Source organism: Chrysemys picta, chromosome 16 (genome assembly GCF_011386835.1).
Source record: "Chrysemys picta bellii isolate R12L10 chromosome 16, ASM1138683v2, whole genome shotgun sequence".
Taxonomy (NCBI): domain Eukaryota; kingdom Metazoa; phylum Chordata; order Testudines; family Emydidae; genus Chrysemys; species Chrysemys picta.
The window spans coordinates 21,453,252-21,480,784 of NC_088806.1; the positions used below are offsets into that span (position 1 = coordinate 21,453,252).

Consider the following 27,533-nt stretch of genomic DNA (forward strand, 5'->3'; position numbering starts at 1 on the left):
CTCCCGGAGAGAATCATTACTCGGAACTACACTGGACTAAATTGTCAGGGAGGTTCAAAGGAAATGGCCATTCATAATGAGATCAGATAAATATATTGCCATTGGAGACCCCATCCCTCGACTCCGATTCAAAATATCCCTTTGCTTTTCCACAGGACTTTTCCTCCTGAGGAAATGGCCCCCGGACATCCATCAGATTGTTTTCCTTTAAGTGAATTTTAGTGCTCAGGAAAGGCTCTGGACTATTTAAATACTGGATAGTGGACCAAGAAAGGTGTAGGCCTGGCCGCTGAAGAGAAAGCAGAGCAGAGAGAATTCAACGCAGGCTTCCCACCCGAGCTCCCTTGCACCTTAATTTTAAATCGGAAAGCCAGCTCTTGGCATCAGCGATCCCATTCCGCCCTTAGCTTCTGTGCTGTGCTACCACGAGGTCCAGGCAATACAGTTGTGGTGGGGAACAAACATGAACTGAGCTAGCGTATTTCACATAAGCCTCCTAGCCATTCCTCAGGTTACTACCAACGGGGACTGGATTTGAGCTGATAAGCAAGAGGCATTGCACGTTACACTCGCCACGGACATGTAGCTACTGGCAGGATGGAAGGTGATGCCTGTTACCAATCTGGTAGCACTGTAGAGTCAGGGCAAGGTTGAAATGTCACGGGGAAGTCATGATGACACAGGCTCCCGCTGGTGGGGGCTAGGGTCAGGAACAGTGAGATCAAGGGCTGAAATTCTCGCGTAGGAGCCAGAGCTGCGGCATTTGGACCCGCCCCGTTCTTACGGCAGGGGAAAGCCTTGTAGCAGTCCCAAGAACTGCCCCCGTCGTCAGAGCCGAGTCCTCGGGACTCCCTCCCAACCCCTGCTCCCAGGGTATCCCAACACCCCTCCCGCGCAGTCTCATCACAGTGAGGAGAACTCGGTGCACTGCTGTTGGAATCCATATTGACCTGGGCCAGGAGTCCCTACAGGGCACAAGGGCAAGTTGTTTCTAAAGAGCCGTCATCCCCTGCTTTGCCCCATCCCCCTCTGCAGAGCCTGATCCCCGTGGAGGATTCCTGGAGGGGCTTCCTTCGAGTCAGAGAGCTAGCGACTCCCTCTTCCACGCTCCCCTCCCCTCCCGGGAGGGAGCATTTGGCCCAAAGGACCTCATTGTATATGCAATAGGGAGGGGAAGGGCAGGGAGGAAGAGGAGTTCCTCTCGGGGAACATTGTGAAGTTGTTGATAGGTGGCACTGCCTGACCCTAGAGGTAAGAAATAGCCGCCTCCCCGTCTCCAGCTTGCATGCCCCGTGCAGACCATTGGGGGCCATGCTGCAGGCACTGTCCTATGCAGCATGGTCCACTGGTGTCGTCCTATAGCCTGCATCTGTCGGTGATGGTGTGGTAAAGACACTACTAGCCTTAGGACCAGGGGAACCAGACTGTAAGTGACATGGCTTTCACTGGCGTCGTTCCATTTAGGTCCTGTCAGTAAGAGTGAGTTTAATCGTCTTTGCTGAGTCCCTGCTTGACACCTCCCACAAAACCCCCACACTAGATCCCAGGATTGGCATAGCAAGGAGGGGGCTGCGGGTCAGGATGAAGGTGCCTCCGCAGAGCTGCGTGGGAAAGTAGGGACCAGGGTTGGGGTGTGTTAGCCGAGAGATGTGGGAAAGCCCAGGGCGGGAATAGTGGGGGCGGCGGCAAATCAGAACTGAGGTGCGTTGTCAGAGCTGCGTAAAGAGAGCAAAAGCAGAGAGCCTGCGGTTGCCATCAGTCTGTGGGTTTGAGCCGCACCACAATCAAGCTGCCTCAAGCGTTGGCATATATAAAAAAGCCAAAACCCTGCAGCCTGCTCCACGGTGCTTTGCAAGTTAGCATAACTGCTCTGCATCCCTGTACGTGCTTTCTCCGGAGCACCACATTGCTGCACAAAGAATCTGACCCCGCTTTACCCCAACAAAACTCCATAGACCGCACTGCCTCTGGTAGGATCATTTGCTCACAGTTCCAGAATATATATCTATGTATTTTGCACAGCTTTCCAAAAGTTGTGGATTTAGGATAGAATCGGAGCAGAAAGCAGCTCTCTCTCCCAACAGATCGTCCCCCCACTGCACCCCCAGTGGAATTGCTAGAGACTAAAGACGCCAGGAAAGTGTCGTGCTGTTTGATTAATTAATCACAATTTTAGAGTAACCCTGATTGACTGGAGCCACGGAAAAGAAACAGCTGTGCCTAACTCCTCCCATCTGGAGCTCTTTATGCTGTAACTGCTCTTAAACGCTCTACACTCTTGTAGCTCTGTTCTCTCGTGGGCTCTGTTTCCCCCCCGTACATGAAAAGACAGATCTCAGTTGTTATTTAACTAGCCTAATGGTACTAGCCTAATTAAAAATTGATAACTACCAAGGCACGCGGGCAGACTGCGAACCGACAACTACCGCAAGCGGGCCCTGCTCATTTGAATGGCATTCCTCTTCATACTGGGGGATATTGTCAGTAACGATCCGTTGATTTTACTTTCTCCCTTCGAAACCCAATTTCAAACAGGCAGGGCTCCTAGCCCAGGACTTAGGCCATTCGCTTGAGAGGTAAGAGATCAAAGTTCAAATCCCTTTTCAGCAAGCAGACAGGGGATTCAAACCAGCACATCCCACTGGGAGTACCCAAACCACTAGCCTGCAGAGGGCTCTCATTTCTTTGTCCCTTTTGGGCCAGTTAATATGTAATTAAAGTGGAATAGCTTCAACAGGCAAGAGTGAGGGAGCCCCCAATCGTGGTACCCCCAAGGTTAGGGCATAAACCTAGGCTGCCTGAGATGCCTGTTCAAACCCGCTTTTAGCAGGCGAGGGGGAATTTGTACCCACATCGCCCTCAGCCCACATGAGTATCCTAACCCCTGGAGTAGACCGGGAGTGTAGGAGACCCTTCTTTAAAGGCCTTTTCCTCACCAGACAGAGGGTGAAACTGAAACAGGATCCCTCACGTCACAGGTGAAGACCCTAATGGTCTAAAGGTTACACCGGGGCCTCCCAACTCCTTCCCCCTCTGCCCTCAGCTGTTTTGCGGGGTGTTAGGCCAGTACCTCACAATCTCATAAGAAACGGTTGGGGCACCGAAGTCTCCTGTCTCCAGGAGAGGGGGTTTCTGGCAGAGATAGGTGCTGAATTCCCTGAAAGAGGCAGGGCTTAGCAGAACCTCTCTCATCGTTGTCTCCCAGTGGCTATCTCAGGCAGCTCCCTGCTGGCTTTTATGGATCTCGTTCTTAGGTACCTGACTCTCCCTTTTCATTGAAGAGGGAGCCTAAGTGCTCAATTCAAGCTTTGGGAATCTCCTTGTTCCAATTATTTTTCTAGGCATCTAAAAGGCAGGGCTGGCACTGCTGATATTGCCACATCTAAGTCCTTCTGTGGATCTGGGTCGCAGTCCTGAGATAGAGAGGAACTGAGACTGGATATACTTGGTCCATTTTATAGGCAGGCAGCGCTGTGACTGTAAGGGAGCTGAGATTGCAGAGGAATCACAGAATCATAGAAGATCAGGGTTGGAAGGGACCTCAGGAAGTCATCTAGTCCAACCCCCTGCTCAAAGCAGGATCAATTCCCAACTAAATCATCCCAGCCAGGGCTTTGTCAAGCCTGACCTTAAAAACCTCTAAGGAAGGAGATTCCACCACCTCCCTAGGTAATCCATTCCAGTGCTTCACCACCCTCCTAGTGAAAAAGTTTTTCCTAATATCCAACCTAAACCTCCCCCACTGCAACTTGAGACCATTACTCCTTGTTCTGTCATCTGCTACCACTGAGAACAGTCTAGATCCATCCTCTTTGGAACCCCCTTTCAGGTAGTTGAAAGCAGCTATCAAATCCCCTCTCATTCTTCTCTTCTGCAGACTAAACAATCCCAGTTCGCTTAGCCTCTCCTCATAAGTCATGTGCTCCAGCCCCCTAATCATTTTTGTTGCCCTCCGCTGGACTCTTTCCAATTTTTCCACAGCCTTCTTGTAATGTGGGACCCAAAACCGGACACAGTACTCCAGATGAGGCCTCACCAATGCTGAATAGAGGGGAATGATCACGTCCCTCGGTCTGCTGGCAGTGCCCCTACTTATACAGCCCAAAATGCCGTTAGCCTTCTTGGCAACAAGGGCACACTGTTGACTCATATCCAGGAGAGGGGTTATGCTGAAATTGGGCGTGCTCCATTCATACCACATCACCAGGACCCAGAGACCTGAGAATGGGCATGCTTTGTGAATGCCACAAGCACTGAAATCACGGCAGGGAGTGCAAAATAGACACCGTCAGTGCACGCCCCAGCCTCGCACCCAAGATCAAGGTGGGGAATTGAGAACAAGCAGCCTCAGTGCCTGCCATAGACACAGAGCCCTAAACCTGGGGTGTCCAGATGGGTGTGTGAGAGGCTTTCTGGAGTTCCTCTTCCCCCACACTCGTGCTGCTTGGGATAGGGAGCTCTAAATTCCTTCTCTATCTGCTTCTCTGGAAGTCAGCTGCTGTCTTCAGTCATCTCTTTTCCCCTGCCTCTGAAAGCTGAAGTAGCATCACATCCACTGACTGCATGAATGTTTGGCAGCATAAGATGCGTGTCCGTTCCCAGCTACTCTATGCATGGGAATGCCTCTCTACCTTGGGCCACCACCAGTTCTGAAATAGAATTAATCTGCCCCAAGAATAGAGCAATAACTTGGGCACATCAATGCAACATCTGATTCCAAACTCCACATTAGCACCTTGTTCACGCCGAGTGTTTGCTTTGCATCAGCAACGTGCAAGAACATGTGTGAATCTGCATGTTCCTTGTCCTTGTGATCCTCCTCAAGTTCTGGCAGAGGGGAATGGGACATACTTCAAACCTTGGATAGCAACATCTCTGGACTGGACAATAAGGATCAGCTTGCTGAAGATCTGACAATCAGTAGTTTATTGCTTGTGCTGTCTGCTTCTTCTCTTGTTCGATTGTTTTGTTGAGATTACCAAATGGTTTGAGATTGTGCCTCACCCCTTTGCAGCCTCCTGGTTATGAACTGCTTCATTTCTCGTGTGCCATTCTCTCTGATCATGCACTAACTTTCTGCAATTTCAGGTGGGCCCACAGTGTTCACAAGTGGCTGTCTGTTGTCTGGGCTAGTTCCAGGTTCAGTGCTAAAAGAATTTGTCATTCTTGGACAGACATTTCATCTGCAGCCATGCGCTTTGTGATAGCTGCTTTGTGGAGATCTGTTGCTGAAGGCTGCCCTCCACACATTTGTTTGGTCACAGCTGTTACAGCTGCAGCCAGTTAATACTTGGTCAGAGCCTTATCTTTTGTGCAAAGATGCTGATGCTTCCCACAGTTCTTGTTGAGTGATTGCTCAATGGACATGTCATGCCATCCACCACTGAAGGGTCTGCCAGTCGGGTATACTGCTCCCTGACAAACAGCTAGGACATGATATATTGCTGGCTTCTCCTCCAGAAGTCTGGTTTCTGCTACATTTACAGAACTCCGTCTACCATTGTTCACATGGAAGTAAGTGGAATCATCTCTGCAAATGTCTCAGGCTCCATGGACTTGTCATCATCTCTCTTGGCTGCTAAGTATCCATTAGTAGTTGGGAGAAATTCATAAGCATTTCTGTTCTGGGAAAACTATGTAATGAACAGTTTTTTTTTTCTTGGGTAACCTAAGTGTCCATGACCGGGTGGAGTGATTGGGTGCTATTCCTTAAGTCTGCCAGCGCATTCAGTGCTTCTACACTGTTTCCTCTGTGTGCTTTCTCTACGGCTTCAAATGCATCACTGTACAATTGAGCTTTCTCCAAGGTGTCACCTTCTGAGAGAACACCATTGTTCATGGAACCACCAACTATCATCCATTTCAAGCAGTTCATTGCTTCATTCATTACTTTGTGGATTCTAACGCTATGGTTATATGCTTTCCCTCTTAGAGCATGGCTCATGAGTGAAGCACCATAGAAGGTGGCTTCCACAAGAATGTTTTCAAACCCACTTGCCTGCATTGCTGCCTATATTGCCCATGAATTTCAGTGCACAGTGCATGACTCCCAACTCAAGGTGGTCCCTATCAAATTAGTTTTGATTCCTCCATTTAACCAACTGTGCTTTGCAATAGATTGTTTCATCATAAACATCATATGTCCAGACTTGGCCCTGAGAATGGAACATATCCTGAAAATATTTCATCATTGTACATGCTGTATTAACATTAGTTGCTGGTGCAGGAATCCTAGGACAGCAGTCACTATTCATAAAATAGCAGACAGAATTTTTTTTCTCAGATCAGTCCATTCTACAAATAATGACACACATTTTGATGTATTACCTGGTGTGGACAAGCTCATGCTGTCATGTGACTACAGACTTTTGTTTTAACGGAAGGCAAAAAGTACAGATGCTCCCCGACTTATGCAAGCGTACCGTTCCGGAACACCTTGCATAACTCGAATTTTGCATAAGTCAGGAACGTATACTTGACCATCAGCAAAAACAAACAAAAAAACTTTCTAGCTTACGGAATTTACAGAACTTTTTCCGTAAGTCGGGTTTGCATAACCCGGGGAGCATCTGTACGGGAAAATGCATAAAATATATTACCTGGGGCTAAATATTTCCCAAACTTTCCAAAACAGTACTCTGTTGAGTATATAGTTGCATTAGCAATTGTATTTAGAAGCTTTCTGCCAATTTTAGTCAAATTAGACTGTTTCTTCGAGTTGTGTCCCTTTTTGTGATTTTATTATTTTTTTGATGTGTGACAACAGTAAATTTTTTCTAGCTGATTGGTTACCCTCACTCATTAATAAGATGCTTTTTAGATCTGGCTGGCAGACTAAAGTAAGAATTATCCCTATTTTAGGTGGGCCAACTCAGGCACTGACCCGCACATTAAAAATCACTCGAAATCCTGCCAAAAGGTTTTGTTCCAATCCTAGATGGATTTTTTGCTTGTTTGTTTGTCTAATCACCCAACATTTTGAAAACTTTTATTTTCGGGTTACCCTAAAACAACCCCCTTCCCCGCAATTCCTAGTAAACCAAAAAATCCATGATTTACCCAGCTCTATCCAAGAAGTGTGACTCGTCCCTGCGCCCTGCCCGGATTACTTAAACCATTCTGCCTCTCTAAGCTAGCTGGAGAAGGCAGCCAACAGCACAGGGGAGACAATATTCACATTTTGTATTTAAAGGGGCTCAGTCTAAGTACCTTGATATCTTTTCATTTTAAGCAACTCTGGAATGGTAACTAACGCCGCCCTGATTAATCATGCCCATCCCGTTATGTTTTCAAATCAAGCTCTCCGGCTCTAATTGGAAGAGAAACCCAAAGCTGCTCCTCTTAGCACGTTCCAGACACAGACATGCAGAGCTCTGCGTGGACTCCATCTGCTCCCATGCGCTACGTGGACAGGTGTGTTTAATCTCTATGGGAAACGCAAAGAGCAGCGTCAAAATATTGTTAAATGTAATTATAGCTGGAGTGATTGATTTTAAAGCATTGATCAAATAAAAGGCGGAATGACTTTCAGCTTGCTTCCTCTGCCTGAGGTCGGGGGGGATGGAAGGGGAGAGGGGCCTCATTAAGATGCAGGAAGAACATAGAGATTGTCTGATGGAAGGCACACTAAGAGGGCAGTGTGTGATTGCTGCCCAAGAGCTATGGTGATGGGCACGACAAAAATGTCTAAATAGCCAGTCAGTCCAAAATGGCCTTCTTAAATTAATCTGAGTTAATTAGGTTGAACTAGCTACCCTAATGAAAACAGCCTTAAACTAAGGTTTGCCTTGAAGGAGCTTAACTTGCTCCTGTCTCAGTGGGCAAAATTCCCAGGGACTTCAGTCAACCAGTATCAGGCCCTAAACTGGGAGACACAGGCCTTGTCTACACTGGGGAATGATACGATGTAATGGAAATGCTAGGGCAAGTAGTATGTAATGGGGAAAGGCAACGTGATCTAGCGGATAGGAGGCAGTAATAGGAGTCGGATTCTATTCCTGGCCCTGCCACTGACCTACTTTGTGACCTTGGGCAAGCCACTTCACTGTTCTGTGCCTCAGTTTCCCCACCTGCCCTTTGTCCCAATTGTCGATTCAAAACGTAAGGTCTTTCGGGCAGGGACTGTCTCTTTATTGTGCGTGTATACGGCACCTGGCACAACAGGGCCCTGATTTAATTGGTTCGGACTCCTAGCTGCTACCGTAATACAGATAATAAACAGCAATAAACTAGCAGTTCTCTTCCACTTGCATTATTCCCCGGGTGCAGTTAAGCAGTGCAAGTGTCCTGCCCACAGTGGAGTGTCAGGAATAATCGGAACATGCTAGCTAGTTTTCCGGTGCTTCTTGTCTATGCCAGCGCTGTAATGTCACAAGCTAAGAACAAACCTGATTTGGACTTGCTTGAAGTGGGGCTAACGTCAACAGTACAAAGCCACCTTTAGAATGAGTGCAGTTATCCAGAATGCTAGAATTCGCCGCTATACAGAAAAGGCCAGACTGGGTAGAAGTAAAATGTATCATTCCAGCACAACACAAAGTAACATATGTTCTGCACCTGTGATCTTCAGCCTTGGGAAGGTACAGTATATACCCCAGGGTCTCATGCGAAACCAGGAAAATGGGGTGTGAAGGACAAAAAAAAAAATGGAAAAGGCAAAGGCACCATAAAGACTACGTGTACAGAGTAAAGAGAAAGCAGGGAAGGACATAAAGAAAAATAACTACAGAGGAAAAAAATAAGGAGCCATGCAGAGAGAGGCCCATAAAGAAGACATAAAGCTGTTTGGGAATTTGTAAGGTCAATTTGTGTGTGTGCAGGGGGCGAGAAGAGGGATTACTCAGCCAGACAGACAATTTTCAGTGGGAGATGAGTCTGAAAACAGGTTGACAAACGTGACTGTGCTCCATCGTGGTTTCTGCTGGCAGCGATGCTGGAAGACAAACCTCTTAAAGGAGCCGATTATTCTAAGGGAGCCTGAGTGGAACATGACTTTATGACGGGCGAAGGGCGAGTTTAATAACCAGCTGATGCTACAAGTGCAGTCCGCTCTCCAGCATCAGCTTCACCTTGGATTTGTCTTGCACACGTGGAGGGAAATCTAGGCAATCTATTCAAGGAACTTGTTTTCCTCAAGTTAGTGGGTGTGCCCAGGTCGCTCACCCAGTGGAGCAGCAACTGGGCAGGGAGGAAGGGGGGGGTTACATTCCAAACTCAGCTTTCATCCTTCTCTCTCTAGTTTGGTTTACCTGATTGAAAATCAGTGGCCTATGAAATGCATATGGCAGCAGCATGGGTGTATTTTGGGGAGTGCCCCTCGGCTTTATGGCACCAAGGGTTTCACTGGCCACTTGGCAGGACTTTTTTTTTTTATCGTCAATCCACCCAAAGGAAATATTTGTCCATGCTTGTTTAGATTAACAGGAACTGTTCACTGTTGTTCACCAGCTGCCCAAACTGCAGTGGGATATACTCAGCCTCCAATTACAGAGAGAGGGGGAACCTCTTGCCTAGATCATCCTTCGCGAACTTGGGTGGCTTATAATCCTGCTGACGGACCCTAACTGTTAAGGGAGAAATTCGCCCCTTTGCAAGGGCTTGCATGAGACCTTTGCCCTGCTTAACTCTCACGGTTTAAAGCTTAAGTGAGACCTTGTATGGACCCTTCTACACAGAGGGGGTCTGGGGACCCAGGACAGAAATAAAGCGCCTCTGTGTCTCGTAGCTGTTATTGGGCTGGACATCTCAAGACCCTCCACCTTCTCGGTAATTACAGATGGGCCAAAAGCGAAGCCTCTGGTTGAAACCCTCTGAAATCCCATGGAGGTTCAGATTTGAATCCCCAAATTGAAAGCCACCTTTTCAGATTCGTCCCAAGTTGATAGAAATCTTGAGACTTCAGCTGAGTTTGCAAGATTTTTGCCATGTGGGGAGACAAAATCTTGTGCGATTTCAGAGCCATCAATCTCTTATTCGGCTGTAACCCCCCAAACCCTGAATTCCAGTTTAGACTCCCATCAGAACAGCTCCTCCTTTTCTCAGCTCACTGCAGTGCAGTCAGAAATAACTGCAACAAGAGAAAAAGGGACCTTTCCCCCTTTAAAAGAAGAATCGTTAATTTATAATTACACATTAAGTGAAATTTCTCACACTTGGCTGTGATCTGAACTGAAAATAAACACATTGTGCACAGCCTAACCTCATTAATTTTAAGGCAAAGGAATAACAACCATTGTAATGGCAAAAAAAATAATGGAGTGAGGGGATCTAATTAGCGGATGCGTCTCTCCGCTTGTTCGGGAACACAAACCTGTTTTCCGCAGTGCAAAACCAGCCTCGCCAAATTGTTTCATTTCAAACAGAACTTTTATTTTCCTTAATTACAACAGACTGTGGTATTGTGTTTCCAGGCATCTACCAGACGATCTTTGTAGAGCAATTAAAATTATTTTGTGGGAGGGGGGAGGGGAAGTGCAGTGGGTGCTTGTTTTGGTTTTGTATTTTAAAATTGCATCGAGTTGGTGCAGGGTACAGTGCTGTGACTGGGAGCCTTGTAATGCTCTGTCAAAAAAGCTAATTTCAGTCGGATCATCACAATAAAGACAGAGACACTGCCAAGCTGCAAAAACTCCAAGCCTCTGCTGACTTTAGCAAACGTCGAATTGACGGCGTCAGAACTCGGAACGCTAGGACTAATAACCAGATGGCAATGATTCGGGAAAGGCAGGGGGGGGGACACTCATCAGAAATGAAATGTCTGCATATTTTTCTAATATGTTGACATTTTGCAGGTTTCGGAAAATGTAACTGATTGCGCGGCTGTCAGCCAGAAAAAGGAAGGGACTGATTCACTCCACTCCTCCGTAACTAAATCGGAGATGTGAAAATGTATTTGGGGAAGGAAATGGAAGGCTCTTCAGAGTTCTTGCTACAGAGGGAAAAATAAATCCCTTGGCAATAATTTCCTTAACCATTTCTGATTGAAAGTGGTTTTTTCCCCACCTCGTTTCAGTTTGAATTCAAGGCACTTTCAATATGACTCACCAATTTCCCAGCTGAAGCCAGTATGCTGTTTGAGAGTCTGTGTGTAGAAAGGGACGGGTTTTGCTCCAGGCTACATATGAACCACAACCTTTAGAGTCAGGTTGGAAGCCAAAGCACCCGCAAAGTCCAGGGAGTGTCTCCAATCCCTGTATCACTTATAATAGCGATAAGCAAGATTTGCAAAGGTTGGCTTCATATCCATTCATATCCACCGCGACCCCCCTTCTGATAACAAAAATTACTACACGACCCCACTGGGAGGGATGGGGGACCAAAGACTGAGCCCACCCCAGCCCTTCCACCCTGGGTAGCAGGGCGGGGGGGGGCAAAGCTGAAGCCCAAGGGCTTCAGTCCCGGCCGGGGGGCTTGTAATGTGAGCCCTGCCACCCAGGGCTGAAGCCAAAGCCTGAACCTGCCACTTTTCAGCTTCAGCCCTGAGCCCCAGCAAGTCTAATGACAGACTTAGTGAGCCCATTAAAATGGGGTCCCGACCCACAGTTTGAGAACCTTTGGCCTCCATTGGATGTTAGTTTTTAGTTCACAACAGAGCCCTAAGTCATGAAGTTTGGATGTGGGTCCATACTCTCCCAGAGTTTGGAGATCAGACTCATGCTGTGATTCACACCAATCTCTAGCTAGCACCGGAAAGTTGGAGTTTAAAGAGATGAATGAAGATGTTATTGTACAGTCCTTAACCCTCTTGTGCCCCCCTGAAATTCAAAGTGGATTGTAATGAAGGTACTTCCTTGTGGCCCAGCTGATCTCACTCAAAAACCTGCAGCTAGAACAGGAGTGGGCAAACTGTGGGCCGGATCCGGCCTGCGGGACTGCCACCTCTGTGGCACTGCGGGCCCCACGTAGCTCCTGGAAACGGCCGACACCATGTTCCTGTGGCCCTAGGGGGTGGGGGTGGGCAAAGGGCTCCGCGCACTGCCCTCACCTACAGGCATTGCCCCCCGCAGCCCCCGTTGGCCAGGAACGGGGAACCACGGCCAATGGGAGCTTCGAAGGAGGTACTCGCTGGTGAGGGCAGGGTGCAGAGTCCTCTTCCCCCTTCCTCCCCCCGGGGCCACAGGGACGTGGTGCTGGAGCAGCATAGGGCCAGGGCAGGCAGGCTGTGCGCCGTTGCCACCTCGGAGCAGCTCCAGGTAAGCAGCCCTGGGCCGAACCCCAAACCCCTCCCACAGCCCAATCCCCTGCCCTGAACCCCCCTCCCACACTCCGCACCCCAACCCCCTGCCCTGAGCCCCTCCCACACTCTGCACCCCAACCCCCTGCGCCTCACCCCCCTGCCCCAGCCCTACATTCATGGCCCTGCATGCAATTTCCCCACCCAGATGTGGCCCTCGGGCCAAAAAGTTTGCCCTCCCCTAAGCTAGAACCTACTTCATTACTTTCCTGCCAAAAGGTGATGACAGTAATTTTCCCAGGGCATGATACGTGGGTCTCATTCCTGCCATGTCTGGAGCACAGCTCACTACAGTTGTCTTTGGCCTTTAAATGGTAAAGAAAAAAAAATCAGCTTGTTTCCTTTCCTCCTCCCACCACCCCCCAAGCTCTTCAGGTTCCGAATACAATTAGTGCGATGCTGTGCCTTTGTCTCATCTCCCTTAATCCGAGGGGATTTGAAAGGTACAAACACAACACAAGACACAGAAAACAAACAACCGAACAGCCCAGTACGCTCTTAACTTTTCTTTGTGTCGAGAGAAAACTCACGCTAGTGGCTTTTATTCAAGTCGTTTTCTTTCCTTCCACAAAGAGCCGGTCTTGAGTTGGAGACACAATATGAATTGATATTTCAACCTAATTTTTTTTCCCCCTTGCAGCAGTGATAGCAGAAGCTTCCACTACGCTGGGTCTCGTGGGATTTCTCTTTTTCCCCCCTTCCCCTCTGGTGAAGAATACTCTGCCCAAGGCGGTGTTTCTCACTCTAGTTTATGCAGTAAGATGGGTCAGACGCTGCTTTATTATTACTTTGGGGAGGGGGGGGAAGAAATATTCCTTTTGGGTCAAGAGATGGGGGTTCTGTTTTGTTTTCTCTCCCGCTGCGGCTTCTAGCTGTACTTGCTGTTTTTCAGATTACAGATTAATACTGCTGCCTGTTCCACTTGATCTTACTCACAGTTTGCAGCCGTCTTCATTCTGCTGCATCTTGTTTATTTTTACCCAATCTCATGTTCTCCCCTGCTCCTTTATCTTGGCTTCTGAAATCTGATTAGCTGCGGCTCAGTAACCTCCTCTATTGTTCCTGTCTATCTCGCTCCTTTATTCACAACTTTCTAGACTCTCATTTTTCTGAAAATGTTTACGAGATGGGATTTTTTTTTTTTTCCTTTTTAAAATGTCGCTTTGTAGCAGCCTGGCTTTATAAACCTAGGCCTCTATTGATGGCTCACGAGTCGTCATTTTCACCAGTGCAAAGTGGGTGGGGAGTGCTACCCAATAGGAGCGTTTTCATTTCCCTCACTCTGGTGTAAATGGCCCTATGACTGCTTTAGGACCCGCAGAGGAGCTCAACACTCAGGGAAGTAAATAGGGAAGGGGACTGTGATCAGGCTGCTCCAAACTCTCTCTGGGGGCAGCTCTTCTGGGCAATGTGAGAGGAGTCCCGGGGGCAAGGCGCAGTTCAGGGCCTGCCCCTGGAGTCCTGCAGGATCTATCAGGGGGAAGAGGGAAGGGTAGGAGGACCCAGGTTCTCCTCTTCCAGCAGGTCCCTCCTCTGAGCCACTTCCTCCCTTCCCTTCAGTTGCTTGCACAGTCTCAGTCATTCAGAGCCCTAGCTGGGCGCAGGGAGAAAGGGAGGGGACGAGCACGCGGGGTCAGGCTTCCAGTCTCCCGGCTGAGTCTTGCTCACAGTCCCGATCTTCCTCCTGCAGAGTGCGCTGCCTCAGCGGGTACTTCCCCCCCAGGCTGACTGCCAGAGCGCCCTTTGGAGCTGCGGCTGCCCTAGGGAGTGTGGCTCGCAGCTGCTGAGGAGTGGGGCCATCTTGCCCCAATACTGGGCCACCACCCCTTTAATCTGAATGTGGGCGGGGTGGAAGATCAGGAATGCCTTTCCCCTTTTGCTGCTCCGGGATGAGAGTTCAGCCCCCCCACTCTCCTCCGCCGCCCTCAGTAAAAGGAAAATCAGCCTAACGCCTTGTTCTTTCCACAGTTCATCTCAAAGCATCTTCCTTTTCCACTCCCCGTCGGGCAAGGCTACTGCCCTCAACGCTAATTCCTGAAGCAAGCAGAGCTGGCTTTGCCCCTGGCGGTGGAGAAGAGGGCAGGTAGGAACCGCTGCGCTAGAGAAGAGTGCTTCATGTGGCCGAGACCCTGCGCCGGCTGCCTTCTCTACACCTCTATGATAAAAGTGGTTGATTTCTAATATGTATTAAAAGTTACCTTGCTTCAGACTAAGATCCCAGTGTGTGACTTTCACCCTTTCTTTATACCCTTGAAAGCCACTATTTCAGCATATCCTGCTACACAGCCTGGCCCTGGCCCCCTTTCTATATCACAGAGGTGTCGGCGCTTGGCCCAGACTATGCACAAAGAGGCGCTGTAGTGGACTGTATGAAAAAGGTTCTGGTGGCTACTGGTCATGAAAGGCCAGCACTGACCACACCTCCGCCTCAGAATGAGCCTTCGCTCAGTGTACCCTCTAAGTATGCCCCCGCCACACCCCCATAGCCTCGATGCAGCTTCAAAACATATCGCACACCCACACCCTGCAACGCCCCCATAGGTTCGAGGCACTCTAGAAATGCCCTTGACGCACCCTGCAAGCCTGAAGCAGCCTGAAAACGGGGGGGGGACACACATGATGTCCCCACCCGTGGCCCAAACAGGCCCCCACCCCCATACGCTCGAGGCATAGTGGAACCAGGCCCCAGCCATCCCCTCTTGGGACTGAGGCCACGCCCATAGGCTCAAAACAGCCTTCTGAAATGCCACTGACACCCTCCCAAAGGACCTCAAGCATCGTCAAACCCCAACCCTGATGCCCCCAAGCTAAAGCCATACTCGAACCAGAACCCTGACATGCCCCTGCCAAGCCCCTGGACACGCCTTGCCAAGCCCCCGCCACGCCCCCAGGGTAAAGGCCTACTCGAACCAGAACCCTGACACGCCCCCACCACGCCCCCAGGGTAAAGGCCTACTCGAACCAGAACCCTGACACGCCCCCGCCAAGCCCCTGACACGCCCCCGCCACGCCCCCAGGGTAAAGGCCTACTCGAACCAGAACCCTGACACGCCCCCGCCACGCCCCCAGGGTAAAGGCCTACTCGAACCAGAACCCTGACATGCCCCCGCCAAGCCCCTGACACGCCCCCGGCACACCCCCAGGGTAAAGGCCTACTCGAACCAGAACCCTGACACACCCCCGCCAAGCCCCTGACACGCCCCCGGCACGCCCCCAGGGAAAAGGCCTACTCGAACCAGAACCCTGACACGCCCCCGCCACGCCCCCAGGGTAAAGGCCTACTCGAACCAGAACCCTGACACGCCCCCGCCAAGCCCCCGCCACGCCCCCAGGGTAAAGGCCTACTCGAACCAGAACCCTGACACGCCCCCGCCACGCCCCCAGGGTAAAGGCCTACTCGAACCAGAACCCTGACACGCCCCCGCCAAGCCCCTGACACGCCCCCAGGGGAAAGGCCTACTCGAACCAGAACCCTGACACGCCCCCGCCAAGCCCCTGACACGCCCCCGCCACGCCCCCAGGGTAAAGGCCTACTCCAACCAGAACCCTGACACGCCCCCGCAAAGCCCCTGACATGCCCCCAGGGTAAAGGCCTACTCGAACCAGAACCCTGACACGCCCCCACCACGCCCCCAGGGTAAAGGCCTACTCGAACCAGAACCCTGACACGCCCCCGCCAAGCCCCTGACACGCCCCCGGCACGCCCCCAGGGAAAAGGCCTACTCGAACCAGAACCCTGACACGCCCCCCACCAAGCCCCTGACACGCCCCCGCCACGCCCCCAGGGTAAAGGCCTACTCGAACCAGAACCCTGATACGCCCCCCCGCCAAGCCCCTGACACGCCCCCGACATGCCCCCAGGGTAAAGGCCTACTCGAACCAGAACCCTGACACGCCCCCGCCAAGCCCCTGACACGCCCCCAGGGGAAAGGCCTACTCGAACCAGAACCCTGACACGCCCCCGCCAAGCCCCTGACACGCCCCCGCCACGCCCCCAGGGGAAAGGCCTACTCGAACCAGAACCCTGACACGCCCCCGCCAAGCCCCTGACACGCCCCCGGCACGCCCCCAGGGAAAAGGCCTACTCGAACCAGAATCCTGACACGCCCCCGCCAAGCCCCTGACACGCCCCCGGCACGCCCCCAGGGAAAAGGCCTACTCGAACCAGAACCCTGACACGCCCCCGCCAAGCCCCTGACACGCCCCCGCCACGCCCCCAGGGTAAAGGCCTATTCGAACCAGAATCCTGACACGCCCCCGCCAAGCCCCTGACACGCCCCCGCCACGCCCCCAGGGTAAAGGCCTACTCGAACCAGAACCCTGACACGCCCCCGCCACGCCCCCAGGGTAAAGGCCTACTCGAACCAGAACCCTGACACGCCCCCGCCAAGCCCCTGACACGCCCCCGCCACGCCCCCAGGGGAAAGGCCTACTCGAACCAGAACCCTGACACGCCCCCGCCAAGCCCCTGACACGCCCCCGCCACGCCCCCAGGGTAAAGGCCTACTCGAACCAGAACCCTGACACGCCCCCGCCAAGCCCCTGACACGCCCCCAGGGTAAAGGCCTACTCGAACCAGAACCCTGACACGCCCCCGCCAAGCCCCTGACACGCCCCCGCCACGCCCCCAGGGGAAAGGCCTACTCGAACCAGAACCCTGACACGCCCCCGCCAAGCCCCTGACACGCCCCCGGCACGCCCCCAGGGAAAAGGCCTACTCGAACCAGAACCCTGACACGCCCCCGCCAAGCCCCTGACACGCCCCCGACACGCCCCCAGGGTAAAGGCCTACTCGAACCAGAACCCTGACACGCCCCCGCCAAGCCCCTGACACGCCCCCAGGGGAAAGGCCTACTCGAACCAGAACCCTGACACGCCCCCGCCAAGCCCCTGAGACGCCCCCGCCACGCCCCCAGGGGAAAGGCCTACTCGAACCAGAACCCTGACACGCCCCCGCCAAGCCCCTGACACGCCCCCGACACGCCCCCAGGGTAAAGGCCTACTCGAACCAGAACCCTGACACGCCCCCGCCAAGCCCCTGACACGCCCCCGCCACGCCCCCAGGGTAAAGGCCTACTCGAACCAGAACCCTGACACGCCCCCCGCCAAGCCCCTGACACGCCCCCGGCACGCCCCCAGGGTAAAGGCCTACTCGAACCAGAACCCTGACACGCCCCCGCCAAGCCCCTGACACGCCCCCCGCCACGCCCCCAGGGGAAAGGCCTACTCGAACCAGAACCCTGACACGCCCCCGCCAAGCCCCTGACACGCCCCCGCCACGCCCCCAGGGTAAAGGCCTACTCGAACCAGAACCCTGACACGCCCCCGCCACGCCCCCAGGGTAAAGGCCTACTCGAACCAGAACCCTGACACGCCCCCGCCAAGCCCCTGACACGCCCCCAGGGTAAAGGCCTACTCGAACCAGAACCCTGACACGCCCCCGCCAAGCCCCTGACACGCCCCCGACACGCCCCCAGGGGAAAGGCCTACTCGAACCAGAACTCTGACACGCCCCCGCCAAGCCCCTGACACGCCCCCGGCACGCCCCCAGGGTAAAGGCCTACTCGAACCAGAACCCTGACACGCCCCCGCCAAGCCCCTGACACGCCCCCGACAAGCCCCCAGGATAAAGGCCTACTCGAACCAGAACCCTGACACGCCCCCGCCAAGCCCCTGACACGCCCCCGCCACGCCCCCAGGGTAAAGGCCTACCTGAACCAGAACCCTGACACGCCCCCCGCCACGCCCCCAGGGTAAAGGCCTACTCGAACCAGAACCCTGACACGCCCCCGCCAAGCCCCTGACACGCCCCCGGCACGCCGCCAGGGGAAAGGCCTACTCGAACCAGAACCCTGACACGCCCCCGCCAAGCCCCTGACACGCCCCCGGCACGCCCCCAGGGTAAAGGCCTACTCGAACCAGAACCCTGACACGCCCCCGCCAAGCCCCTGACACGCCCCTGACACGCCCTCAGGGTAAAGGCCTACTCGAACCAGAACCCTGACACGCCCCCGCCAAGCCCCTGACACGCCCCCGCCACGCCCCCAGGGGAAAGGCCTACTCGAACCAGAACCCTGAGACGCCCCCGCCACGCCCCCAGGGTAAAGGCCTACTCGAACCAGAACCCTGACACGCCCCCGCCAAGCCCCTGACACGCCCCCAGGGCAAAGGCCTACTCGAACCAGAACCCTGACACGCCCCCGCCAAGCCCCTGACACGCCCCCGCCACGCCCCCAGGGTAAAGGCCTATTCGAACCAGAACCCTGACACGCCCCCGCCAAGCCCCTGACACGCCCCCGCCACGCCCCCAGGGTAAAGGCCTACTCGAACCAGAACCCTGACACGCCCCCGCCACGCCCCCAGGGTAAAGGCCTACTCGAACCAGAACCCTGACACGCCCCCGCCAAGCCCCTGACACGCCCCCGCCACGCCCCCAGGGTAAAGGCCTACTCGAACCAGAACCCTGACACGCCCCCGCCACGCCCCCAGGGTAAAGGCCTACTCGAACCAGAACCCTGACACGCCCCCGCCAAGCCCCTGACACGCCCCCGGCACACCCCCAGGGTAAAGGCCTACTCGAACCAGAACCCTGACACGCCCCCGCCAAGCCCCTGACACGCCCCCACCACGCCCCCAGGGGAAAGGCCTACTCGAACCAGAACCCTGACACGCCCCCGCCAAGCCCCTGACACGCCCCCACCACGCCCCCAGGGTAAAGGCCTACTCGAACCAGAACCCTGACACGCCCCCGCCACGCCCCCAGGGTAAAGGCCTACTCGAACCAGAACCCTGACACGCCCCCGCCAAGCCCCTGACACGCCCCCGGCACGCCGCCAGGGGAAAGGCCTACTCGAACCAGAACCCTGACACGCCCCCGCCAAGCCCCTGACACGCCCCCGGCACGCCCCCAGGGTAAAGGCCTACTCGAACCAGAACCCTGACACGCCCCCGCCAAGCCCCTGACACGCCCCCGCCACGCCCCCAGGGTAAAGGCCTACTCGAACCAGAACCCTGACACGCCCCCACCACGCCCACAGGGTAAAGGCCTACTCGAACCAGAACCCTGACACGCCCCCGCCAAGCCCCTGACACGCCCCCGACACGCCCCCAGGGTAAAGGCCTACTCGAACCAGAACCCTGACACGCCCCCGCCAAGCCCCTGACACGCCCCCGCCACGCCCCCAGGGTAAAGGCCTACTCGAACCAGAACCCTGACACGCCCCCGCCACGCCCCCAGGGTAAAGGCCTACTCGAACCAGAACCCTGACACGCCCCCGCCAAGCCCCTGACACGCCCCCAGGGTAAAGGCCTACTCGAACCAGAACCCTGACACGCCCCCGCCAAGCCCCTGACACGCCCCCACCACGCCCCCAGGGTAAAGGCCTACTCGAACCAGAACCCTGACACGCCCCCGCCAAGCCCCTGACACGCCCCCAGGGGAAAGGCCTACTCGAACCAGAACCCTGACACACCCCCGCCACGCCCCCAGGCTAAAATCATACTCGAACCAGAACCCTGACACGCCCCTGCCAAGCCCCTAACACCCCGGTACACACTCGCCATTCCCCTTCCATGCCCGCACAGGCTCGATCCTTCGTCGTAACACACCCCTGACAGACCCCCATGGGTTTGACACAGCCTCGAAACACCCCCACCATACCCCCATAACCTTGAGACACCCCAGTGTGCTCGCATGAGCCTTTATACAGGCCCCTGAAATGCCCTCGTACATTCGGGTCACACCCTTGAAACATCCTGGTGTTTTCCTGTCATCCTCAGCGCATGCCGCCGAGCCTACCGTCATCCATGTGTGGGTTGACTATCCCCCTTCCATACCCTTATCTGTAACCCTCTGCCCAATGCTCCGCCACACCCCCTCCGCTCCACTCCGTGTGCGAGGAGAGCCGTCCAGTCACACTGCAGGGTGGTTTTTGTGCTGGAGAAACACATCCAGTAAATAAATAAATGGAGATATCATATCTCCTAGAACTGAAAGGCACCTTGAAAGGTCATCAAGTCCAGCCACCTGTCTTAACTAGGCAGAACCAAGTACTAATTTTCAGCCCATATCCCTAAGTGGTCCCCTCAAGGATTGAACTCACAACCCTGGGTCTAGCAGGTCTATGCTCAAACCACTGAGCTATCCCTGCCTCCAGTGAAGGACAAAGTGGTGACAATTGCCTTTATTTGATTTGTAATCTCAAACACATGACCATCCCACCATGTCCAAAACTAGCACGGACTGTTCATGCTATGTCTCTCATTGTAACTGCTGGCACCCGTTGCTCTAAAGTTGTTTGTCTTTACAAAGCACTTCCATCCAGACCATCTTCCACAGTATTTTATCTTCTCCCTGTAGAGCAGTATTCCCACGCAGGGAATGCTGTGCTGAAGCCCAGCAGCTGTTGACGAGTGCACAGCAACCTGGACCCAAATCTTATGTCGGGAGGCAAAAGTGAAGGAGAACTTCAGGAGGGAAAGTATTGTGCAGCACAAAAATAACTGAGGTAAAGCCAACAGCCGGGGTAAAATCAAATGCAACAGAAACACTGAATTAATGAGAAATGATAATGGAACTGTATCTAGACACTGTCTGCTTACAAATCATATACTTTAATAACATACAGAATTGTTTATAATCACTCCCTTTGAGGATATAAAACAAAGAAGTTTATAGGTTTTTTCCATTCTAGCAGCTTTGTTTGAGAATGAAACCAGACTCTTTTATACCTAGCAAGGAGACTTTGCGTTAGCTTCACTTTCTTCTGGTCATGCAGCACTTCTGCGGTGCAAGGTTTACCTTACAAATAGCCCCACCCCCCTGTACTAAACCCATAAAGCTGTTTGCATTGGAACTGAAATGAAGCCATAATTGGAGTATTACTGTTCAGCATAGATTTTGTAAAGATTCTGTCCACCCCAAATTAGAAATCTGGGCTTCTCGCAAACTGACTGTGTCCCTGTAACAGTGTCGTGAAGGGGGAAAATATATACATTAGGATGGTGGTGCACCTTGTTATGTCTTTATGATGTACAAAGGCAACCTTATAAATGTATTTAATTCATCAAGCATATGCTCCTTTGATTGTTTGTTTTAAGCTATTAGAAGTAGCAGAAACATTAAGTCTGGTCATCTCTGCTTTTGCTGAAGGACTTGCTGGGGTCTCAGAGAACAGTTTGCCAAGCTTTGTCAGCCTTCGGTGATGAAAGAGTGAATAATTAACAAAGAGAACTTTTCTTCTGTTTGTGGGACATTTGTGTTCAATAGGTTTAATAATAAAAATAAGAATAAGAATAATTAATCAGGTTTCAATTCCTCAGTATTGGTGATGTCCAAACCCTCCAAGTTCTCTGGTGGCCACAGTGTACACAAGACCTCACTTTCTAATGGAGAAATGAAGCAAGTGCATACTTCTTCCCATGTCCCCCCAACCCAAGCGCCTTTTAAATATATCATAAAGAAATAAAAAAAGGGCACATATCCAATCTTTGCTTTCTTTTGCGGGTCACCTTTAAGACAAAATCCTCAACCAACTTGCGGCAGATGCGCCTTCAGATTGGTTCTGCTGTGTATGTGCCCTGAGAGTTTTTAGTTGTTTAAATAAATGCACAAAGCAAATAAGCATCTGACCTGGTATAAACAGTGTAACCGTACTGATAGCAATGGATTTGCACCCACTCATAGATCTGAAATTGACCATGTGCAGTGAAGTCCTCAAAGCATAAGCCCATCAAATAAACGCTGCAGCCTCTCCCTGCTGGAGTTTAGGAACTCCGCAGACCCCTGGCACTGACTGATAGTCATTTGCCCAAACCCTTTGATTATTGGAATGAATGTCATGTCCCCTGTTACATTTGTAGAACTGAGTTTGCCCTGCTTTATACAAAACAACTAGAGGCTTGTTCTATCATGGCAGACCAACCCTCCAAAATACCGGCACTGCAAAGCCGTGCATGGGTCTGTGAAACTGGAATACACTTTGCCAGATTGACTTCTGCAAAGATGGGACCAAGGCGGCTGTGACTAATGTGTATTTATACAAACTGGCTCCTTCCTGCTTAGAAGAAATATCCGTGCCCGGTCAGTTCCTTCCTGCCATCCTTCCTTAGAACAGATCGCTGGCCTTAAATCTATGCATGCTTGCCCATTGGGGCTGATCTAGGAGACAGTGATCTAGGAGACAGTCGTCATTCGTAACAGGCAAAGGCGTCTGGGTGTTGCAAGCAAATGAAGGGAGGAACATGCTGTACCAACCTGCCAGTGCTGTGGGTTCACTTATTTCTAAAACAGAGGACAATGGAGACAGACACAGAGAGAACAGAAAGGGGAGGGGGGAGAAAATATATAGTTCATGTTTTCAGACAGTTGATGAAAGAATGATCATTAGAAAGGTGAGTACACACTGATAATAATACGCATGCCGCTGACATGGTTACACAGAACAGGCAGGAAGTGTGGTTACCATCGGAGAAAATGACAGCGTCTCTCTCTATACATCCAGACTCACATTTGCTTGTCTACATTTGAAAGACAATTCGGATTAAGGGAGGCTGTGAATTTAAAGCACAGTAGCTATTCCTGAACAACTCTGTGCGTGGACGCTCTTATTTCAGAATAAGCAAGCTTTGTTCTGGTTTAGCTTAATCCAATTTGAAAATGGATTAAGCTACACAGGAACAAGGCAATCTTATTTCAGAATAAGTGTGTCCACACGTGGAGTTAGTTGAGAATAGTTATTCTGGGATAACCCCATGTGTAGAGAAGCCCTCAGTGATGAGAGTCTACTGCAGAGGAAGCTATCTATTCTGCCTTGGGTATCAGCACAAATATCAGCTAAGTACATGGGATCAGGATGAGTGGGGCTGAGGCATAGGGAGAGAACACTACTAGATTTTCAGATGTCAGGTGAGACTGGCAGGTGAACTCAACAGCCAGCAATCTGGGTGGGACTAGGAGACAATAAACATGGACCCCTCTGCTCTATGTTACATCGTTTTTGCAGAATTCAACCCCAGTTTTAAAGGAAGGCCCCGGCAGAGCAATGTTTCTGAACCCCGGCCCCGCTTACTGCTTTGTCACGAGAAAACGCTGAGCAGGTTGGCTGGCGAGGACTGTGACCATGGAGATGGCATTTTGGAGGCATGGACATGAAGATGGAAGCGGTTTAGTGAGGTGCAGAACTGAGATGGAGACCACTACAAAGGTATGGAAGGGTCTGCTTTCCCTTTCCAGGTGAGGCAACTGGATTCATTTCCCAAGGCAGCGTAGTCTAGTGGAATGAGACTGGGACCCCGACTCAGTCACTGACTCCTACCCGCTTACACGTACTCACTGTGTGCCTCAGTTTACCTAGCTGTGAAATGCAGATGACAGTGCCTGCCTACTTCAGAGAGGTGCTGGGAGGATTCACTAGTGTTGTGCTTTGGAGACACGAGGCTTTAGATTAAATATCATTGGGGCAGGTGGGGGCGGGGGAATGAAGCACACTCATTGGTGAGGTGACATCACTTGCTCACAGAAAGAGAAAACGGCTCCCTTTAGTACTTGGCTGCTAGCAGTATACATCTGTGTGCGTTAGTGAATAAGCAGGGTCGGGTTCTTCTAAGCATAAGGGCCTCGTTTATTTGCAGCTTGGACATGAGGAGGAAGCATTGAATTAAATGGCCGGATTCCAATTCCTTGGGATGGTGGGTTCATTGCTGTGGTAACATCCCTTCTCTTGTTTTGCCTCACACCTCTCTGCAGGCGAGATTCAGATTCACTCTCTCCCAGAGGACCCAACACAGGCCTATGCCACTTATGCCCTGAAAGTAGGGCACCCACAGCCTTGGACTGGCACTTTGCGGGGAGCTGAATTCCACCCTTTGCGAGGCTCGGTGGTTATCCAGCTCCCTCCGTCAGTACCGGCAGCGTCTCCTCACAAAGCACAGGCTCCTCCCCTCATACCTACCGTACAGGATTATACTGGCATTGCTGTTCCCCAGCTTGTTAGTGGCCACGCAGGTGTAGTTGCCGTAATCCTTCTCCGAGACATTGAAGAAGGTCAGCGTGGACATTCGACCTTTGTTCTCAATTCTCACGCCATCCAGCCCGTTGGCTAATCTGCGGGGCGAGAAAGGCGAAGGGCTGGTCCCCCCAACGACAGGATCGATCAATTCCCACGCCCATGCAGTCCCACCAGCTATATCTAGGTTAGTGGGGAAAGCCCCGCCAGTCCCCAGATCAGGACCTCCCAGCTAGCTGTCACCACGACACTGGACTAGCTCCTCAGCTGGTCTAAAGCAGAGTGACTCTCCTCATTTTAACAGAGCTACGCCACTGCCCCAAAGTCTCCCCCTCCTCCTGAAGGTTCCCCGGTCCAGGATATTTTCTGCCAGGCTATTGAGAGGGTTCTTCCAGCTAAAGGGACCCCCGGACCAGGCCATCACTGAGGATTCGTCTCCACTGGAACAGGAGGTTTAATTTCCACCTGAGGTCATACCCATGCTAGCTAGCTCGAGCCAGCCTGCTAACCACAGCAGTGTCACTGGGGCAGCACGGGGTGCTGGGATGGGCTAGGCGCCCAAGTATTTAGCCTGGGTTTCAGATGGGACTGTATTTGGCGTGGTTACACCATCCCACTGAGCTGCAGAAACACTGCTATTTTTAGCGTGGTAGCTTGATCAGAGCTAGCAGGGGTATGTCTACCTGAGCGAAAATTCCACTTCCCGTTCCAGAGTAGACGTAGCCTGAGTCTCTATCTGACTTCCACATCGAGTCATTACGGTCCCAGCAGCTCACACCAGGTTAGCAATAGCACTCCCCTCCCCTCCCTTCTGAAACAGCCTCAGGGCAGACGTTCCTCCTGGTATGAGATTTGGGACCTGGATGTTTTAATTGCGGATCCCGATGCGCCTCCCACAGGATCCTTTACTTAGAGAGACGTCTGCAGCAAGATTCCCCCCCCCCCAGATATATTAAAATGAAGTGTAATTCTCTCTCCTTCCCGTGCTGACAGATGGCCATCCTGACCCAGGGAATTCAGCACTCCCCATCCTTGCCAAGAACGCAGCCTGGGATCTGCCAGGCCCTGGCAGCCTGTTCAGGTACCTGGTTTCTTCTTTAAACCACTGAAATTCTGCGACAGGGACGGCAGAGGCCTCGCAGCGCAAGATTCCCTTCTGGCCCACCGAGGCGCCGGTGTTCTTGGCGTTGGAGATGTACGGTGGGTCTGCAGAGCAAAGGGACGTTATTATACCAGACTGCAGCTGGGAGGGGCTCTGGATCACAAGCACAGGCTCGGCTCAGAGAGACGTGGGGAGCAGTGAGGGGATGTGGAGCCGCGTCGTTATGAGGCTGGTTGGAACCCACTCCAGGTTGTGCCCTTCTGGGATGGCGGGGGGGGGGGAGTGGGGGGGGTTACAAAGAACCACCCCCAGGAGAGGCAGCGTTAGGCGCTGCCTTCATATAAAGGACACACAATTGGCTGCCATTGCTTGGCTCAGCATCTTTCCCCTTCCCTTCTCAATCCCCTCCCCCCCCACCCGAGCCATCTCCTTTCTCTCCTCCCACCCTTCATCTGCCCCCTTTGGCCTGTGCTCTCCCCCATTTACCTCTGGAGCTGTCCTTTCCCACGTGGGGTGGGGACACAGAACCTTGAATTGTGTTGGGGCAGGGTGGGAATAGGGCTGGTAGCAAGAGGGAAAAGCCATGTGGGAGCAGGGACAAAAGGAGCCATCCCTCCCTTCAGCCTAGCTGGCGGTGGGAGAGGTGGACCGAGAGCTAGCACAGCTTAGACAGCTGAGGTGGTGTGGCTGGCAGCAAGCAGGCCCCATCCAGCACAAGGGGACAGAGCCGGAGAAGAGCCTGGGACAATCCCAGCGCAATGTGGTCACCCCTCCCCACAAAAATGGCCAATATCTGGCCAACATGGGACAGTCGAGAGGGTCAGCATGTAAGGGCTGTTCGTCGGCCAGCACGAAATGAGATGTCCTAGCAGGGCAGAGGGCCACATAGTGACCTCCCCCACCATGACCAACACTCATTGGAGCCCGTGTGAGCAATCTCAGTAAAGAAGCCAAAGGTGGAACCGGCCAGGGAGACCAAAGTCTGCTCTCGCCCCCTCAACACTGGAGCACATTGGTAGGACAACATAGATGAGACTTGGACCATTGCTACCCATGCCCCCTCTCTTGCTCTGGGGACAGAGAGAAAGATTCAGGCCCAGGGTAGCCAACTCAGCACTAGGTCATTCTGAAAAGTGTCAATTCAGATACACATGAAACCTCGGATCCTCCCCAGACCGCATGACTGTGGGAAACCCACATTTCACAAGGGAGATACCACATGCACAGGATGGAAACAAGGAGCCTGCAGAATGAGAAGAGATGCTCCATTGTAGGGTGCTGTCCCTGATGTCCCTAATCCTACCTTGGGATGCGGTTTGGATGAGTCCCCTAAATAGGGACACTTTGAAGGCACAAGGCTCTACTGACTCATAGCCATGTAATTCAGACCCCGGAGTGGGCTTACTTTAAAGCTCTTCTAATCTGATTGGGAAAGTTCCCTGCATCTTTTAAACCCATTCTGCTGTGCCGAGAAATTTACAAACAGGCCAACACCTCTGTAGGACCTAGACAAAAAGCCTAGTTTGGAGAGATGAGCCAAAGCCAGAACAACGTATGCAAAGTCTTGCCTCTCCCCTGCCCCCGGAAGGGTCGCTATAAAGCGTAACCCTGAGCCAAACCAATCCTGGTTTTGCATGCTCAAAGAATAGACCGACTGCTCCAGTTTCACCCATCTCTGTTAAACCCACTTCTCCTTGTGTCAGGTGTGAAGAGGATTACAACAGTGGAACCCTGATTGAAAAGAAAAGAGCACCAGGTAGCAGAGGAGTAGATGGAGCCCTTCATCCCTAAAATACTCAGGTTTTTTTAAGCTTCCCAGAGGCGCAAAAGAATCCGAGTCACCCCTGAAATGCCGACAAGCTTTGTCACTCCAGCTTTTCTGCCTTGGCACGTCATCTGAAGTCTTTAAATCGTCTGGGCTCTAAATTCCTAACCATGCTTCTAAAGAACAAATTGTCCTAAGTCGTAAATGCTTTAAGCTTAATGAAATGTATATATGTGATTTTCTTATAGCAATTTAGTGGATATAAAAACTCTACAAGCTCCTTCCTAAAGGGAAAGATATTTAATGTGCTCTGTGTGTGGTGAGCCACTAGAGATTTTTTTCCCCCTGAATTGCTCCTCAGGAAAAAGGTATTACCATTTATGTTTCAGCTATAAATAGTCTTTAAGGGATGCTGACGTAGATGTTATC

The 27,533-nt window shown here is 52.3% G+C and overlaps 1 protein-coding gene across 6 annotated transcripts in view; it reads right to left on the reverse strand.

The window, feature by feature from the left end:
- LOC101947239 (opioid-binding protein/cell adhesion molecule homolog) overlaps positions 1–27,533 on the reverse strand; it is an 847,277-nt gene that overhangs the window by 6,354 nt on the left and 813,390 nt on the right. For 2 of the 6 annotated variants that reach the window (XM_065570593.1, XM_065570597.1), the window contains 3 exons: positions 25,323–25,443; positions 24,184–24,335; positions 22,488–22,514 (listed from right to left, as the gene is read on the reverse strand). In XM_065570593.1, coding sequence (XP_065426665.1) covers positions 22,488–22,514; positions 24,184–24,335; positions 25,323–25,443 — 300 coding nt within the window. Of the gene's footprint in view, positions 1–22,487; positions 22,515–24,183; positions 24,360–25,322; positions 25,444–27,533 lie in introns of all 6 variants that reach the window. The other 4 variants (XM_065570592.1, XM_065570596.1, XM_065570595.1 and 1 more) reach the window with 3 other exon arrangements.